This window comes from Trichoplusia ni, chromosome 11 (assembly GCF_003590095.1).
Source record: "Trichoplusia ni isolate ovarian cell line Hi5 chromosome 11, tn1, whole genome shotgun sequence".
NCBI lineage: Eukaryota > Metazoa > Arthropoda > Insecta > Lepidoptera > Noctuidae > Trichoplusia > Trichoplusia ni.
In genome coordinates, this window is record NC_039488.1 from 10,770,165 (window position 1) to 10,788,191 (window position 18,027).

The 18,027-nt window shown below is 35.4% G+C and overlaps 6 protein-coding genes across 8 annotated transcripts in view; 3 read left to right on the plus strand and 3 right to left on the minus strand.

The window, feature by feature from the left end:
• Positions 1–1,647, plus strand: part of LOC113498805 — a 28,432-nt gene extending 26,785 nt beyond the window's left edge. Inside the window, exons 20-22 of the mRNA XM_026878947.1 lie at positions 193–344; positions 496–705; positions 1,126–1,647. Of these exons, the coding sequence (XP_026734748.1) occupies positions 193–344; positions 496–705; positions 1,126–1,305 (542 nt within the window). The 3' untranslated portion in view covers positions 1,306–1,647. The remainder of the gene's footprint in view (positions 1–192; positions 345–495; positions 706–1,125) is intronic.
• A 99-nt stretch (positions 1,648–1,746) lies between these two features.
• Positions 1,747–4,349, minus strand: LOC113498459 (trichohyalin-like). Its single transcript, XM_026878455.1, has 4 exons — positions 3,653–4,349; positions 3,091–3,340; positions 2,772–2,918; positions 1,747–2,095 (listed from the first exon to the last, which is right to left on the minus strand). Exons 1-4 carry the CDS (start codon positions 4,211–4,213, stop codon positions 2,034–2,036), a joined length of 1,020 nt encoding a protein of 339 aa, XP_026734256.1. The 5' UTR covers positions 4,214–4,349; the 3' UTR covers positions 1,747–2,033.
• Positions 4,350–5,037: 688 nt separating this feature from the next.
• LOC113498463 (proteasome activator complex subunit 3) lies at positions 5,038–9,185 on the minus strand. Of its 3 annotated transcripts, none has more exons than XM_026878458.1 (5): positions 9,132–9,185; positions 8,423–8,560; positions 7,991–8,209; positions 6,467–6,682; positions 5,038–5,859 (listed from the first exon to the last, which is right to left on the minus strand). In XM_026878458.1, exons 1-5 carry the CDS (start codon positions 9,168–9,170, stop codon positions 5,716–5,718), a joined length of 756 nt encoding a protein of 251 aa, XP_026734259.1. In that variant the 5' UTR covers positions 9,171–9,185; the 3' UTR covers positions 5,038–5,715. The 3 variants fall into 3 exon arrangements, with proteins under 3 accessions (XP_026734259.1, XP_026734260.1, XP_026734262.1); XM_026878459.1 differs by lacking the exon at positions 9,132–9,185 and adding an exon at positions 8,898–9,042; XM_026878461.1 differs by lacking the exon at positions 9,132–9,185 and adding an exon at positions 8,694–8,825.
• A 288-nt stretch (positions 9,186–9,473) lies between these two features.
• Positions 9,474–10,927, plus strand: LOC113498461 (histidine protein methyltransferase 1 homolog). The gene is made up of 4 exons (XM_026878456.1): positions 9,474–9,675; positions 9,761–9,991; positions 10,147–10,310; positions 10,419–10,927. The coding sequence occupies exons 1-4, from the start codon at positions 9,624–9,626 to the stop codon at positions 10,824–10,826; spliced, it is 855 nt and encodes a 284-aa protein (XP_026734257.1). The 5' UTR covers positions 9,474–9,623; the 3' UTR covers positions 10,827–10,927.
• Positions 10,810–13,029, minus strand: LOC113498462 (pyridoxine-5'-phosphate oxidase-like). The gene is made up of 5 exons (XM_026878457.1): positions 12,688–13,029; positions 12,205–12,361; positions 11,977–12,076; positions 11,635–11,894; positions 10,810–11,086 (listed from the first exon to the last, which is right to left on the minus strand). Exons 1-5 carry the CDS (start codon positions 12,770–12,772, stop codon positions 10,921–10,923), a joined length of 768 nt encoding a protein of 255 aa, XP_026734258.1. The 5' UTR covers positions 12,773–13,029; the 3' UTR covers positions 10,810–10,920.
• A 427-nt stretch (positions 13,030–13,456) lies between these two features.
• LOC113498464 (signal recognition particle receptor subunit beta) lies at positions 13,457–16,181 on the plus strand. The gene is made up of 5 exons (XM_026878462.1): positions 13,457–13,675; positions 13,904–14,070; positions 14,317–14,456; positions 14,980–15,111; positions 15,556–16,181. The coding sequence occupies exons 1-5, from the start codon at positions 13,573–13,575 to the stop codon at positions 15,764–15,766; spliced, it is 753 nt and encodes a 250-aa protein (XP_026734263.1). The 5' UTR covers positions 13,457–13,572; the 3' UTR covers positions 15,767–16,181.
• The last annotated feature ends 1,846 nt before the right edge of the window (positions 16,182–18,027 follow it).

Below are 18,027 nucleotides of genomic sequence, written 5' to 3' on the forward strand. Positions count from 1 at the left end.
GATTTATCAGTTTCAAAATGGGTCATTTGCTCTGCAATTTTTGTTATGTAGGTACATCCATACAGAGCTTTTCATACCATATGTAAAAAGAGAAACAAGAACACTCTTCTCTGTCCCTCAAATACTATTGTTAGTTCATCAAGTACAACAGGTTCCAGGTTTTTTTTTATTTAATTTATATTTGTACTTTAGGAAATACTGAGAAGATAATGGAGTTACTTCTGGAAGGATACGATCACATCTTAGACGTGGTGGATGAGGATGGTGTCTCAATCACAGACGTCATAGCGCAGCGGGGCGACAGTGATATGAGCAGCTTACTAGCTTCAATACCAGCATTTGAGGTAGTTTCACAAAACCTATGTATGTCAATCAAATTTTACTGAAGTGATTGGGCATCTGAGCTCACATTTTTGGCACCTGTTCAGTAGGTATGCCTATCTTACACACGCAATACAAATAAAGGAATTTAGGCTACTATGTATTTCATAACAGGAGTCTCGAGAATCATTACATGCAGCCGTCAGGCGCGGTGACCTGGCCGCTATCGAGAGTTCCCTGTCAGGGGAAGGTGCCCGGACCCTTGCCCGCTGCCAGAACTCCTTCGGAAGGACAGCCCTACACGTCGCTGTGTTGGCCCAGCACGAAGAAGTCGTTGCTTACTTAGCACAAAACTACCCAGAGCTGTTGCGTGTCGGGGATAATGTAAGTAACGGTATATAAATCGCGGGTCAAGTTCTATGAATAATGAATGAATGAAAGTCTCAATAAGTCCATGAAAATAACGGCTGAGGACCCAAGGTCAGGGACAAAAATAGCTGCCAGTCATCCTGTAAATTAAAACTACATATTAAGTTGGTAATGTTAGAGTTTTAAGTATTGTTAGTTTAGCAACACCGTATTATATACGTATCCATAACTTTAAGTGTCACATTGGTACTTTACCCGTCTTGGGATCGAAGCTGCACCTGGTGCATAAAGTCCGTTCATCGGACATTGTAACTAGTTTGAGATCCAAATATTTCATTTATGTTATGTTAAAGTAATTGATTAATCACATGTTGCCTTTACAAAAGGAGAGCAGTTTCTTTCAGAACAAATAAGCTTATTTTATTTGTTTTTCAGTTGGAGCGTACGCCGTTGCATTACGCTATGGGAGTGGAAAAGATTGAGTCTCTGAGTCGGGTGCTGATAAGAGCTGGATCCAAGAGGGTGTTGAAGGACCTCAAGGGCCGCCAGCCCACGTACTACTTCATGAACAAGTCAGAAATACTGCGGCTTAAAGAAGAGGAGGAAGTCTACTGATAGTCTCTCAACATTACAAGAGACTTCAATCTATGAAATGTTGTAATTTTGTATAGTTATTGTGATTAGAATGAAGATGAGTGTTTTATTAGTCCGATCGGGGAGTTATAGCATTTGCAAATTAAAGTAAAAGTCGCGCATGCTGTAGTTACCAATAGCATCTTGATCGGACTGATGCATTCAATCTTTCTTCATCAAAGTTGGCTGTGGCTTGTTCGAAAAACTTTATGTGATGTCTGGGTATGATAGGAATTAGTCGCTTCTTATTACGCACATTTTGCAATTAGCAACCTTTATGTTCAACGTAGTTAATCTTAGGAAGAATAATCGCGTGCCGAAAAGTAGATATTTGTGAATTTTCTATGGTACATTTACGTAAGTTATATTGGACGGGACCCTAATATACTTACTATGGAAATAATAAAATAAAAGTACATGTCAAAATCAATCTTGTTTTATTTAAACGAGCGTTCAGCTTGTCTGTTATATTTCATCTCAACAATAACCCTGATAAAGTAAACAACGCGACTACAACAAAATGTTAATCTAAAAATTGAAAATTTATTCTAAAATGAAGTACATTGATTACTAAATAATAAGAACAACCATTACAACAGTTTGGTATACACACAAAATTCTGATTTTGACGTGCTCACAAATAATAACGATCATAATCAGTTAATTTTAAAAGTACCTACAATTAATTACAACAATATCTTCTTAGATGTTCATGTGGGGAACTGCCAAGGTATGGGATTTATATACATTTGTGACACGGAACCACGCATACCTAGAAACCAGGAGGACCATTAGTCGACGACGAAAAAAAGTATCCGCATACAGACTAAGTTATACAGTTGTGTACGTTTTTAAAGGAACTCTCGAGTTCACAACGTAACTTAAATGATGAAGATCGATTTGATTTTCAACTTATATCTGGATCTAGGAACAGATGGATGCTTAAAAAATATGTATGGACAAAGCAGGATATAGTTGCGAGTAGTCTTTGACAGAAGACCAGCGAGGGTGCGTTTAAGGTAGGGATGCAAAGTTGAGCATTCGAGTCTACATAAATAGCAACTAAACACGTGTCTGCCGAAATATATTTTCCTTAATTAGGATCCTAACACTAGTCGGAAATTCAACTTTAAGTCCAAATAAGTCCGGGAAATGTTCTGTGAATGCAACGTAAGGTAGCGGGGTGTTTAGTCGGTGCTAGTCGGACTGCGGGATTTCGGGTCCCTTTAGGATCTCAACTTTTAGTTGCCGTGCTACTAATTTGCGGGTAGTACAATGCAGTAGAACAAACAAAACTTTTTATTTCAGTCAGATAGGCGTTGGAGCCCCGGGTCCTCTTATTCGTTGGGCCCGTGGCCATTGCCACTCTCGCTACGTGTTTAATGTGTGTATGCTTTAGTCATTTGCTTTTCACCCCGACAATAATAAATACTCTAAATGTGACTCACTAAGTTCTCCTTGATTGAGAGGCACTGGTAGTGGCTTGTTCTTGCTCGTGCGAAGCCAGTCCCTGTACGCTCGCTCGCCATTCGCACGTCTACGCTCCTCGTCGATAGACGCCCGCGCCGCTCTGCGCTCTTCGCGAGTTTTCATTACTGAGTGTTTTGGAGACAACATTAATTAAATAACAAATATTAGTCTCTGAAAATCGAAACAACAAAACTCCTGCTGTAGCTAGGAAACTGGAAAAAAAATTACAGCCTAAAACCTCTTTCATTTTAGGATTTTCTGGTTTTGTACTAAAAAGGATTAATTAATAAATGTTACGTTTCATCTCCTCCTCCTTCCTACGTATCCATTCGGCTAGTTTTTCCTCCTTGTCTCGCTCGCGTTTGTTTCTCTCTCGCTCTAGCTGTTCATTATGACGGTACTGCCGCATGATGTCTTCGGCTCGTTGTCGTTCCGTCTGCGTTCGTTTTCGCTCTAACCACCTCCTATACGACTCCTCACGTTGCTCTTGTGACGTCGTTGGCCCAGCTTGCCTTTTCATCTTTTCAAGTCTGGCCTTGTCGCGTTTCTAAGAATTTTGTTACAATAGAGGTAGGTAATTCTGTTACAAAGCATTTTAATAATTGCTTTACATATACACATACATAAAAATCAAATGCCTGCGTACTAAATATGGTTAATTACTAAGAGGACGTAGCAAAAAGTTTCCTTAAAAAGTTAATCTAGTAGGAAACGAGACCTGTCACTTTAGGAAGACACCACTCTATTGTTTATGATTGCTCAAGGAATTTAAAATTGGTTTTATGAAAATTTAAATTACAAAGCATTATTTATCCTACATTTCTCACATCAGAATCTATTTACAATTAACTTAATTTACCTCTTGGTCTTTCCTTGCGACCCATTGCTTAAACGCTTCCTGTTTTTTCTTCTCGTTTCGCTCCCGTTCCTCCTTAGCCGTGGTCGTGGTGGACACGGACGCCACTGATAACCTAAACGTATCGGGTCCATCTTCCCGGTAGGTGCGATCAAACCGCGGTGTTTCCTCTTCTTTACCTAAGTCTTGCAAGTTCCCCGGACCTGTCAGTCGACACGACTTTCTTTTCACACTGCCAGATGAAAAACTGGAATCTCGACCGCTCAGTAACGGGGTTGAGTTACTCCTATAGCTACTGTGAGGATGCGGGGTTATATCAGAAATATACGAGTCCGTCTGCAGAGATGTCACAGAATGAGTAGACTCCACTGGTTCAATGTAAATAGCCGGGTTTATGTAACGTGTTTTACTCTTCCTCGAAGCAATGGATTCCGAATCACTATGGTATTGTATATTTTCGCCAGCACCATCAAAAATATGATTGGAGTTTTTCGATTTCAAATCGTACACCGTTGTGTTACGGGCGCTGTCGCCAAAGTTTCCTTTGTCGATGTCGCTCGCCATTACCTCAAATCCCTTTAACAATTTATTACCATAATTAAATAAATCAATAATTCTAATACACAAAATAAGGAGAAAGCAAAAGAAATATAAAAATATAAGTTGTAGAAGTAGACTGTCAAAATGTCTTACCCTAAAAGAACGTTACGTCAAAATATGGATGATTCTGAAAACGAAACTACTTGTCATTTGTTAGTGTCCAGTATCCAGTGAATATGACTAATAACTTTTCTTCAATTTACATGTAACTACGGGACTGAACACTCACTGTCAATACAATGAATTTCCAATTAATCCAGTCCAATTTCCATTAATTCATCGGTCGAACAATCGACTCCCGACCACCATGTTCTCCGGAGGCACTTACATTCATCATGTACGGTAAGAGCAATAACGTAGAATCAATTAGGTACCTAAAGGTGTCATAGTGTCTATTCAAGACTAGTGTTCTACGAACAAGATGAATGAATTCGATCAGTTTCTTCCGTAATTAGAGTCCATTTCTATATACGTATGCAAATAAAAATCGGCTTTGTGGTCTTTACTTCAGCCGTACTTGATTGTCGGGCTGACTTCTAGTACTTCATTATATTTTTTATTTGATTATACGCACTGAACTACCTGCCTGTATGAGTAATACTTAGCAAGATGGGTAACAGTACTGTACTTAGCTTCCCTCGAGTCGTTTATATGTTACTAATTATTTCAAGTAACTGTTTAATTAATTACTGGCTGATCTAGCGAACTTAGTAATGCAGGCTGATTTGTATTAGCCATTAAATCATGATTTGTTCTAGGTACTATAAACTAGAAAATAAAACCAAAAATACATTCATAAATGTTTCCATTTTTATCGACATTGGGTACATAGTTAAATAATTAAGTATTGACTATTAATAGTCAATCATATCACTTTTCATGATGATAATCCTGAAATAATTTTACGCGCTTATAACCGAAATTTATTAATTTCCATTTTAGAAATCAAACCTTTTTATTGTATCATTAAGTAACAACATAATATTTTAGCTTAATAATACCTATAAATGAACAGATTTGGAACTGTTGACTGTAGATAATTCAATTAACTGTAGTTTCATAGCAAGGTGTCATTTTAACTACCATCTAATTGTTATCGCATTCATGTCTGTTATCTAATTGGATATTTCACAGTCAATAATTGAATTATAATATTGTGTTACAACACAGCAGTCAGTCTCACATGATAATACGTCAGCCTCGCTGCCTTGCTATAAGACCACAATACAAAACTATTATCCATTTTTATTCACTAGAATTGAATTATAAAATGGTACGTCGAATTTCTCAATAGGTATTGGTGTGTAACAAAACTGTTACGTTAATTTTAAATCTGTGCTTTATTTACAGAAACTTTTTTGTAGTGAATAAAAATTAGACATAAAAACAGTTTTACTCTTAGATCCACAATGTATTCTTACAGTTGCGTGTGACTAAAGAGATACTAATTGAGATTAAGATAGTGCCTAATATAAAGACTCCGCGTTCGATGAGCGTGGCTTTTTTATCTTCTCGAGGTTCTTAATGACGATGTCGTGGAGCGAACAGTAGCGGTTGCGAATCTCACACATCACCAGCCACAGCGACAGGTATTCTTTTTCGTCCAATTCCTGTTGGGAAACATACGAAATTAATAATGTAACACATGGTTGGGATTGTAATTAGGAATGGATGGACAGTTGACCTTGAGAACTTAAAATGATAAAATCAAAATAATAGTACTGCTAATGCACGTCATGTTTAGATTTTAGTTCCTTGGCATTTAATAAACTCTGATCTAGAAATGACATGACAATCAACTATCTACTGCATACTAGGAAAAGACATATTTTATCAATAAATTTGCTATGCGGCGAATCCTTTGTCCTGATGTGTAACCTTTTTGTAGCCGTTGGCAGTATTGCAATTTAAGGGAAATTATTTACAATTATTACTGTGTTGATCTATGCACTCAAAATTTCCTAAAATAAATAACACATACAATTTCTTTCGCTCCTTCAATACTCACCTATAACAAAAACCATCGTCCAATCTAATGAATTAATCGCTGCTTCAAACTCGAATGGAAATTGCGTGACTAATTTTCTATTGAAAGATAAGCATTGCATAGAAACATTGGTTCGAAATCGATAGTTACAATGACGACTTTAATACATTGCACATAAGAAATGCATTGCGGTTTAACTGTTGTACGTAAATTGGGAATACGGTACTCACTCTAACAGCTCTTCTGTAGTCATCAATATGTGGGTACTTTGCAACCTTGGACACGATCTTTGCCCTCGATATAAAGTACCGTGAGATTTGGTCAAAGAATGCCGCAGCCTCCGACTCCACCGACTGTATCTCGGCCAGCGTGTCCTCTTGTATTGATACACCAAAGTTGTTACCATCCTCAATCTTGGGAATCATGAATGAGATCCACATCTTCAGCTGTAACAATACATTGATTGTTTTAGTAGGCCTGCTATCATAACCTTACTTTGATGAAATTGTAGCTTGTAGATAGAACAACCTCTACTCCTAAATTACTTACAGCTGAAGGGTGATCTATAAGAGACCCATATACACCAATGGCTTCAGTGGGATTGAAAATGTGAACATACTGAAGTTAGCAACGTTGAGCTGTGCTATGTATAAATAGAAATGGGAACTAGACCAGAGAAGGAAAATAAAGGGACAATGAGTTGTGTATGTTGAGGCAGCAAAACATTCTCAATGAGGAAAGATCCTCATAGGATTCCATGTATGGATAAATTGTACTAACATAAGTAATATTTGTGCAATGAACAGGAGGGGAGGGAGTAAACCCAGAAAAATGTTCTTTAGCATTCATTTGCCAGGACATTTTGATGACTACATAAATTTAGATTGAAATACATAAGCTGACCCAAATCTGATGCAAGAAGTAATCCCAATAAAGTTTTGTAAATTAGTACTTGTACTATCATTTCCCACCTTTTAAAATTCGTGATAGAGCTTCGAGGGTGGCCCTATTATGATATTACCCACCCACAGAGTAGTAAACAAGTGGAGAGCCAAAACACATATTTCTCGTTAGAATATAACTCACCCATGTTGTAAGGTGCGTCTATCATTGGAAGATTGCTGGTGCGGGCGTCATGTAATACGTAGTACGTCGTAGTGTCGTTTGGTCGCAGCGATTTACGTAGTATTTGTGCAGATGTCGATCGCGCTGTTCGCCCGCACATTATCACTCCATTTGCTTACTACTCAGTGGACGACACAGCCAATTAATATTAGTAGATTTTATTAAACAGCTATACAATAATACTCACAATAGTAATGTTCATATGATATTGGCAAAAAGGAGGCTAGCAGTATACCTGATATAAATATTGTAATAATTTACTTTAAATAAAGAGGTAGGTAGTTGATATTATATATATTGGAACTGCTAAATGATTCAAGTTTTGTTTTCTATTGAATTACCTCAGACTAAAATAATTAACAGTGGGATCATGACTCAATGTCCTTCACTGGTTATTTTCTTGTTCAGCAAGTTATTTATCTGCATATATAATGGCTATTAATTTTAATCACATTAATATTTTTAAAGGGTTTGAACCCTAGTAAATTGTGTCATTTGAGGCGAGTTAGCCTAATATTGTTGGTAGATAATGGTTGTAGGCATATTTGTCAGAATATGTGCTGAATAAGAATCTGTAGAATTGGTTATTCTCTCAGCAATATCAAATTTAAAACCCAAAAAATACTTACCAAGTTGGAGTCCTCGACCAGTTCCCTGATGTGTGGTTTGACAAGGTGGATGAGGTCACTTAGCGGCTTGTTGCATGGCACCGTGCCATTTGGCAAGGCATACACTCGGGAGCCCTCATTTGTTGTGTTGCTTGACACCTCCGAGGAGTCCATCCGCTGGCGTTTAGCATTGGGCTCATTGGCAGCTGATGCAGGAGGTGGCACTGGAATGTTTAAGTCCTGAAAACAGATCAATTTTATACAAAAGCTCTCGGCTACAGAGTACAAATTGCCACACAAACTAGTTCAGACATGTCACAGTATAATGCTCTATGATTGTTTATGGAATATGTATGCTCTTTGGCTCAGTATAAAAATATGGAGGAAGCCTGAAAGAAAGAAACAATAAATAGCACTACAAGTTGAATGCTAGTAAAAATACGATTAGCATACCTGATGAACATCAGATAAATCACGGTTTTGGAAATTTGATGTTTCTAGAAGTTCATTTAGTTTTACTATTTTCTCTGGAAACCCTTTTATTATTAGATGCTCAGCCTTCTGCTTGAGGGAATCCTTGTAGTCCTGTACCTGAAAATACACATAACTTTTTGAGCCTCTTAACAACAGCCATTATGCCGATTCGACGTTGCGGCGCGGTAATACGCCTAGACACACAGTCGCGCACTTATTGAGGTTATGTTATATTGTACTCCAAACCTACCGCGCCCATTGCAGTTATCAAATGCTAATTCTTATAAATTTACAAAGATTGTCGACAAAACCACGCTACAAAAGTACCACGACACAGAAATATTCGAAGGCAATAACTGAACTGAGAGCTGTGAGGTCACACACACACACTAATCAAAGTACGTTACTCGTGTCAAACAAAGCGGCGTATCACGAAAATTAATAATGGGTTTACCTTTTTCGCAACGTCTGTCATTTTCCTAACGTTATTTTCTAATTGATTTTAACTTTAGCAATTACTATTCTTTGTATTAACAATACAGTACAATTCCACACAACTTTTTACGCTAACAACTCGTGTGTATGAATGAATGAAATGAATTTGGTATAATAGTTTGGTTGGTTGCGTTCATTCGACGTTGTAAGTGAGTACTTGTTACTAGCTAAAAAATTACAAACACGACAATACCAATTTCTTGTGACGTTCATTTACTGCATCCGTTTCCATTATAAATAATTATTACAATATTTTTGCTACGTGATGGCTTATGACATTACTAACTTTTTAATTTTTTCTACAAAATATTTTTTTTATTTTTATTCTCTACCCTTTAGTTTTCCAAAAAGGGTAGATTCATGACCTTTCAAAAAAAAACATTCACATTACGCAGATTCATTAAAGTCTGTGGTCAAAATTGAACAAGATTTTAGCCGATTGCTTTCAATCGAAAGTATACAGTATCGCATTGGATTAAGATTTAGATTACAGTTGCGATAGATTCAACTGAACGCAAATCTTCTGAGTTGTAAACAAATACATGTGGCAACTGACAACTTAATTAAGGTTACCGCATTCACCTGGAAGTTACTCGTTTTAAATATTTTTTAAGAGGAAGTTACAGTTAAAATCCAATAAATATACTGAGGTTGCGTTCTTACACATAACCATATATAACAAACTATGTCCTCCTTTAGGTTTAACTTTTCTGGTGAGGCGGACAATGATGAAAAAGGTACTATAATGTAGTAGTAGTGCATTTTCGTTTCTTCTATGCTACAGTATCTAACATTGACTAACGCTATTTCATATCCTTACAGAAATTAAGGACACAATTCAATGGCTAGACAGTGAGGAAGTAATACCAGATAAACAAATTAAAAATCTTGATGAAATTGTAACCCAGGCTAAAATGTTTGCTTGTGGTGATGTAGAAATTGGCCATGTAGTTGTAAGTTCAACAATAAGTAATATTGAAGGAAGTGGATTCAAAAATGCTGTAGAGCTAGCAGAAAAGGAACACAGTGATCTTGTAGCTGGCAAATATGAAGGCAGGTGTTGTAGACTATCATTTATTAAGTTTAAATTATAAAATATAGATAAAATTGTAGCTATATCTAAGTAAACCTCATTGTTCTGAACTTTTTGGACCAAAACATCTTGTTTGATACTCATTAACATCAATCAATTATCTTAAATATTCCAGGCGGCCTTAAGATTTGGGAATGCACTTATGACTTGGTTGAATATATAACAGAAAATGAGGATATCAAATTTGATAAAATCAAAGTTCTAGATTTAGGTTGTGGTGCTGGCATATTAGGGATTCATGCCTTTCTGAATGGTGCAGAGGTTACATTTCAAGATTATGTAAGTTCTCATGTTTTCTTTACTAATTTGCAATATAGTAACTTAGTTATTCTTGTAAATTCCTGACCACCTATGATTTTGTATGTCTGATGATTCTCATTTTTTCAGAACAAGGAAGTCCTAGAACATGTTACAATACCCAATGTTTTATTGAATATTGAGGAAGAAGAAAGTAGAGAACAAGAAATCCAGAGATGCAAGTTTTACTCTGGAGATTGGGATTCCTTCAATAAAATTCTACCTAGCACTGATGTGTATGATATTATATTGACATCAGAAACTATTTATAATCAGAGTAACTATGATAAACTAATTACTTTATTGAAGGATAGGCTGAGCAAAGATGGTACAGCTTTTGTCGCCGCTAAAACATACTACTTTGGTGTAGGAGGAGGAGTAAGGCAATTTCAGGAAAGAATACAAAAAAATGGAAATTTAAAAAGCGAAGTTTGTTGGAAAAGTAAAGGAGGTATACAAAGGGAAATATTGAAAATAACAATCAATAAACCAGAATAGCCCTTTAATAAATAATGATTGTACTAACATTGCAATAAAATTGTGTGACTTAATCATAGTGGAAGACAATGATAACTCATTAAATTATATATTTTCATGGAGACAGTCTCTCATACACCCACCCATCTTCCCCTTCATGTAACAATTTGCCATCAGGAACCTCTCCATCTTTAGGCTTCCTGAATTTAATTCTATCATGAAGTCTGTCCCTCTGTCCTTGCCAGAACTCCACAGCTCTAGGACGAATTATGTATCCACCCCTGAAAACAAAATAAGGCATCAGAGTATTTTCTTCTAGGTTTTATAGTGAAGATGATTAAATTTTTGTTTTTGTAACTCATATTGCGTAATAGGCGAAAAATCTATCTAGATTATTTTTAAAGGTCAAATCAAAAAATGAATGTAACATGGATTTTGTTTTTGTTTACAACTAGGATAAACAACATGTCCATAAAAAGTATTGGTAGCTTTAGAGAAGTCATTCATCTGCAAAATTACAATAGAGCTATACAGAAAACATCATCATTATTTTCTTATCACTTGTAAACAACACCCATTAATTGATAAGATAATAAGACATAAAAACACATTATCTTCATAAATATTGTACTCAGTGGTACAGAAATATTTTATGATATGATATAATTGCTATATTTGTTGTTTTAGCAATTGGCTGAATATCAAGCATATTGCTTCTAGCTACCACAGCATTTAAAAAAAAAACTTTTAATATAGAGGAAATATATCACAAGTCGAATCGTGAACAAAAATGAAACAAGCAGACATAAGATTAAGTAGGAATAATTACCAAAATTTTGGTTTTGGAACTTCTATTTCAGGAATCATGTATTGCTGTTCAAGTACTGATTCCCTCTCACACAGAACATCTCTGGATGGAATGGGAGTGCTTTGATAACTAGTACATGCAGCTATCTGGCTAGGAACAGGACGTGAATGGAAATATTTAGTAGACTCATCTTCAGATAATTTTTCCACATGCCCTTCAATCCTTACTGATCTATTCAGTACTTCCCAGTAAAAAGTTGCTGCAACATTTGGGTTACCATCCTAAAAAACATTCATTTATAATTTCATACAATATCATTGTAACAATATTCAAATGGAATAACTTTATAAGATAAATCTTTACCATTTCTCGAGCCTTCCTGCTTTCATAGTTTGTAAAGAATTTGTAACCATCCTTTCCATATCCTTTACATAAAACAAATCTCGCCGAAGGGAACCCCTCCCTGGTTAAAAAGCAAAAGATCTACATTAATTCATAGAGAGCCAAATTATGTATATTTTTAAAATAATTTAAAATTTAGAGTGAATTGTGAAGGAATGGGAGCAAAACTATAAGTAGGTAGGGACTTACTTGGAGACTGTTGCTAGGCACATAGCATTTGGTTCAAGAATCTCCTTTCTTGCACAGGCTTCTTCAAACCATGCCTTGAATTGCCCAAAAGGTTCCTTTGATACCAAGTTCTTCTCCAAAAAGGTATCATCTTTGTCTTTGTATTTTATTCTCATGCCTAAAAATTAACAAAGTTTTTAAATATTACTTTGATATTGGTTGTATTTGTTTTTGTTTTTTATATCAGATATAAAGTCGTATACAGCACACTAATTTTCATATTTTTTGTATGAGCCATTTTTTATGTAACAATCAAACCCAAATAACTGTTTTAGTTTATTTGAAGAATACTTAAAGTGTAATGACCTATACAAAGATCATGAGACAGTAGGTGATTTAGAAAAGCTAATTTTACTTTTTAATAAGCTAACGTTTATTAGTTATTATGCAGCGCAGCAAAAAAACAGTAGGTAGATTTACTGAATAATAAATATGATAGCTTACCTCCAATATCAATACTCATTTTTCTTGGGTTAGTAACACTTAATCTATAAGAGTACAATAAGTTAGTTAGTCGCTTAGACCCCATACACGATTTTCTAGAGAATTCTACTTGTTTGTTCTACTGTTGAGGAATACAATTTATCAAACCGCTACTATTTACGAAAATAGTTCTCTACAACATAAATCTTGACTCACATGTGCTCATACTAATTATGGATGAGCTATGAGACACACTTTAGGAGTTGTATAATTTTATTATCAGAACGAACAATTCAAGAACCAAACTCTTCACCGGCAAATGATATGTAATTTTGATTTCTATTTTCTACGTTGTCAATTTGACATTAGTGAGTGGTTCATTCATCATGGAAAAGGCAATTCATTCATAATTTAATACAAAGAAACGAGAAAGTGAACGATAAAAGAGGTACATAGGTACAAATGCTAATAGCTTTTCGTTTTAGAAACATTACAAAGTAATATTCAAGGCTGTGAAATCACGTCAATGGTCAAGGGCGGTTTGAAACTTTTAACTTACTTACTCAATCAACATTCACCAGGTTATGGATCAAAGCACGATAAGTAGAAGAAGAACTGGCAATAGTTAATAACTCAACGATATTTTAGGAAGTTTTCAAAAGATTTGTTAGGTACAGAAGAACCATTTCTACAGAATTAAAGGAGTAACGACATTTTCCTTACCTTTATTGCCTTACCTTCAGATAATATTTTCTCTGTGAATCTGTTATTTTTATGCTGTGGCTTTAGTCTATGACTTTTGTTGTTTTGCTGTGTTGGAGATAGTTGGAACATCGTTGAAAATTGAGTTTATTTTTGTTTTACTTCTCGTTTAGATTATATTCTTTATAATACAACTGTTTCATCATGGAGTCCGAAGTAATCAAGGAAAAGATTCATACTGAGCCGATGTTAAACGATCCTCGGTATATAACCTTACTAAGCGTTATAGTACTTCTCTTCACATTGGGTAAGTTATTATCATATTAACTTAATTTATTGACTGGAAACATGATAATTAATGAGATAAATTTAAAACCGTTCTTGATTACTTTTCGCCGTCACGGAACCACATGACTGTCTTCTATAAAAACATTTTTAAATCTAAATTTTTATACCTCCATTAAGGTACCATATTGTTAGAAATACCGTTCAATGTAATTATGCTGAACTGATGAATTATTAATGCCCGTTCCAGTTTTCTGGTGGTTTTTCTCGAGGAGGCGTCAACAGCGCAATTCCGTGCTATTGATGGGTCTGTCTGATTCTGGTAAAACACTACTGTTTGTGAGGCTAGCTTATTCTCAATACAGACAGACGTTCACGTCCATGAAGGAGAATGTTGAAGAATACCTTACTTCCAGTGTAAGTCAGTACTTAATTTTAATAGTTAGTTTTAAAAAAATACTGAAAACTAAATTGATACGTAAAACAAGTTTGAACACAGCTTGATTACCAAAGACCGAGAATCAACAGTTTATTTATTTTATTGTTTGGTAATTAATGTTATGTGAAAATGACTACCAAGCAATAAAAAAAATCAATAAATTTACATACAATTAAAACCAACTCTCACAGACTATACAGTAATGTTTTGGTATTTGATTTCAGAATAACTTGAAGATTGTAGACTTGCCAGGTCAGGAACGGTTGAGGAACAAGTTCTTTGATCAGTACAAGGGCAGTGCTAAAGCCATAGTATTTGTCATTGATTCCGTTACTATACAGAAGGAGATCAGAGATGTTGCTGAGTAAGTAATTCATAAACTTTTAAACCATTGCAAATGTCCTTGCAAGAGTTGTTTAAAAAAAAGCAGAAAGAACATTACTCTTAGTTATATAGATACTGGAACCTTGTCAGTGGCAAATAATAATAAACTGAAGTAAAAGAGGAATAACTTTTAATTTTTAAAAGCAAAATATCAATGATTGTCTTATAACACTAAAGTTATCTTGGGAAAGTTAAAATGTTAAAGGATTACAAAATTGTTTATGCTATATTTGTATGCCATTTTGTCTGTTGGTCTAGTGGTAAATGGCTCTGACTGCTTGCTATACCGGTGATTGTAGGTTTGATTTCAACTTGGGACAATATTGTTTTTAGAGGACTTATGTTTGTTCTTCGGTTGTAAATTGTCTATTTTATGGATGTGCTAAGAAAATTATAAGTTGTAAACGTACATTGAAAAAGCTTTGCTTAGTTTCAGACTAGATGGCGCTGTGTAAAAATATTAATGCTGTTGCCTCATTAAGTTTAATGTTTGTTTATTACAGGTACTTGTACACTGTTCTGTCGGACCCTACTATCCAGAGCAACAGTCCTCCTCTACTGATCCTCTGTAACAAGCAGGACCAACCCTTGGCCAAGGGAAGTCAGGTCATCAAGAGTCTGTTGGAGAAGGAGTTGTGAGTATTGAGTTTTAATATCCTTTCATTATTATAATATAACTGAAGATGGAAGTGCTATTCAAGTAATTGAACAAATAAAAGCTTATGTTCTTCTAAAACTAGGATGGTTCAAGTAAGAAGTAAATCGGAAGCTATGTTTAAAAAACCCACGAGTCGGACTCGCTACATTGTGAGAACCAATAGGCTAAAGCAAAATAATTTAGTTACCAATAAAAATTTTGATTGAACCCATCATTGCTTAATCTCGATGGAGACGGCATTGCGTCAGTGGTTGTACTGTTGCTTGAATATTGCACACGACAGTAACAGAATAGTAATGGACATTTTTTTGTAGCGTATGAATACTTACTTACTTTACAAAACTTTTTTTAATACAAATTTAGTACTAGTGCTAGATTTACTGTAAAATTGCGTAGACTAAAAAATATTTTTCATTTCTAGGAACCTAGTCCGCGTCACAAAATCCAGTCAATTGCAGTCAGTAGATCCATCTCAGCGCAACAATACTACATACATCGGCAAGGTCGGCAAGGACTTTGAGTTCTCTCACCTTAACAGCCGCGTAGACATCGCCGAGAGCTCGGCCAATACTGGTGATGATGACACACCGGCCGACATCAAAACACTGCAGGACTGGATCTCGAAATTTTAAAAGAAATACCTAGTTTTGAGGCTTTTCCTTATACTCCATAACTGTGATATATCTACACAGTGAAGTTAAAACATGAGCTATACTTATAACGTGAACTGAGCATTTTTTTTTTATAAATATTATCTTTGCTTGATTTTAATGATTGTGTTTTCCAATTTACCATGAAGTCATTTTTCTGTTTCTTACACGATGTATGTGCAAAACTTGTGATTTTGAATGTATTAAGAGAGTAATTGTAATGTTTGTTATGCAATGATGTTAAAAACATCGAATTTATACAATGTTTCTTCATAATCTATCTTTGTAGGTATGAGATATCAATCTCGAAAAATGTGCATTTTATGAGTATGTACTGTTGCAAATTTGTGATTGTCAAGAATTTTGTAATAATAAAGCTTGACTGATTTTTAATAAATATTTATTTTTCTTTAATCCTGTTTTAAATCTTTGTAACCCATCCTAGCAGTATGGCTGAGCACGATTCCGACAGACGACTGCTTTTCAGATAAGTAAATTTAATTGTGTTACATTTTCTGTAATTTCATGTTTGTAAACGACACTAGGAATTAGTTACTTATTGCGGTGGTGGTTTAAAAAATCCCTTCGCTGACCCGTAGCAATTAGAAAATGTGAGAGGAGCACGATTGCCTAAATTTACTGTGACTTAGGCACAAATATAAGCGTTAACGCAGCTATCGTAGCAAAACTTAGTCGTAAAAACGTTTGTTTTTTAAGACTTTCCGGAAGATCATTTAAGAGGAAATTAGCTATTCCTTTAAAAAAGTTTATCATTATTTTTTGGTCTAACCTAACTAATTCGAGGTATTGAACCTTGCTGGCGACCTTGTGGGGAAACCACGACCGACCGACGTCTTATGTTTAGAGTAATTAAGTATAAATTCAGAATTAATGTTCGTTAAAGTAAATTTCATTAAAGTTTTTGCAGTAAATTTACCGAGGATGATTAATTACTAAATGATACAACGGTTTATTCACACACATATCTATTTATCGGAATTGCCCGACTAGTTTCGGACCCAACCGGAGTCCTTAATCATACCTAAGCTGATGCGGCGGAGTAGTTGCGCGTTTGAAAAGTAACCTGTTTTATTTCTCAAGCTTAAGCTAAGCAGTTTTGCACGTCAAAGCGGGATAGGCAGATAAAGTTGCTATCGCATTTTTAAATGAGTAAGAATTAAGGGCTTCCTAATTTTTAAACTCAGCCACGTTTTAATCGAATTTAAAAAGACAGTTGGTTCATAGGACACAACAGTGATTCTTTAGAACATATATGAGTGGATATTATTTCCTTTATAAGTCACATCAGCATGAAATAGAAGTTCCTACCTACTTAACTAAATAACGTTTCAATCTAGTTAGACCAGCTGAAAGCAAAAGCTCATTTCGAAGCACATTCAACCATAAAATTTACAAGTCCTGAACGCTTTAAAGATCAAAAATAAGTGAGTAGGTACACTCACGGGCAGAGTTTATGCTGGTGTCTTCATTCCGCTTGATGAGCGTAATCATAATTTAATTTAATAGCAACCATCACTTTACTTTTTTGGCAAGTGAATATGAACGGGTATTACGTAGTGATCTTGTACCTAATGACAGTATGTTGGTACTTAATTCTGCAGGCGTTTATCGCTCCGTGGGCCGTGTAAGTACTTAGAAGGCTACCTTCTTTTATGCTACGGAAAGTAGTTACCTTTATCTAAGTATTCATAATATTTGTGAATAATGTCAAGGAGTTCACCATGTGCTGAGCCTAACATTTACTTACTGATCGCAATAAACCGAATTTGGGATAGAGCGTACCTCCTTACAGCAATTAACTTGTGCCTTCCGGTTGCATTCGCTCAGTGAATCATTTATTTAGGAATTGTTTTCATGCTACTTGGTGATAGATCTTCAGTAAAAATTCTTCTTATTTTTTCGTATCGATCAACATAAATAAATAATTGGGTACGAGAAGAGAATAATTAAGAAAGCATTCTTACTCATAAAAGCTGTTTTACCGTATTTGACATCCCCTATGATGTACTCGTCTAGTCCGTCACAAAACGACGTTAAGGAGACTCCTCCTTCATTACCGGACATGTTATTTACCAAGCACGAGGCATTATCATTCATTCGAGAAATAGCATCCATTATAAAAGGGTAGGCACGCGGTAAGGCAAGGTCCAACGTCTTAACGACAGCGTCGCGTCGCCGGCGTACTCACTTTGATCAATATTTCGACTTTTTCACAAAATTGG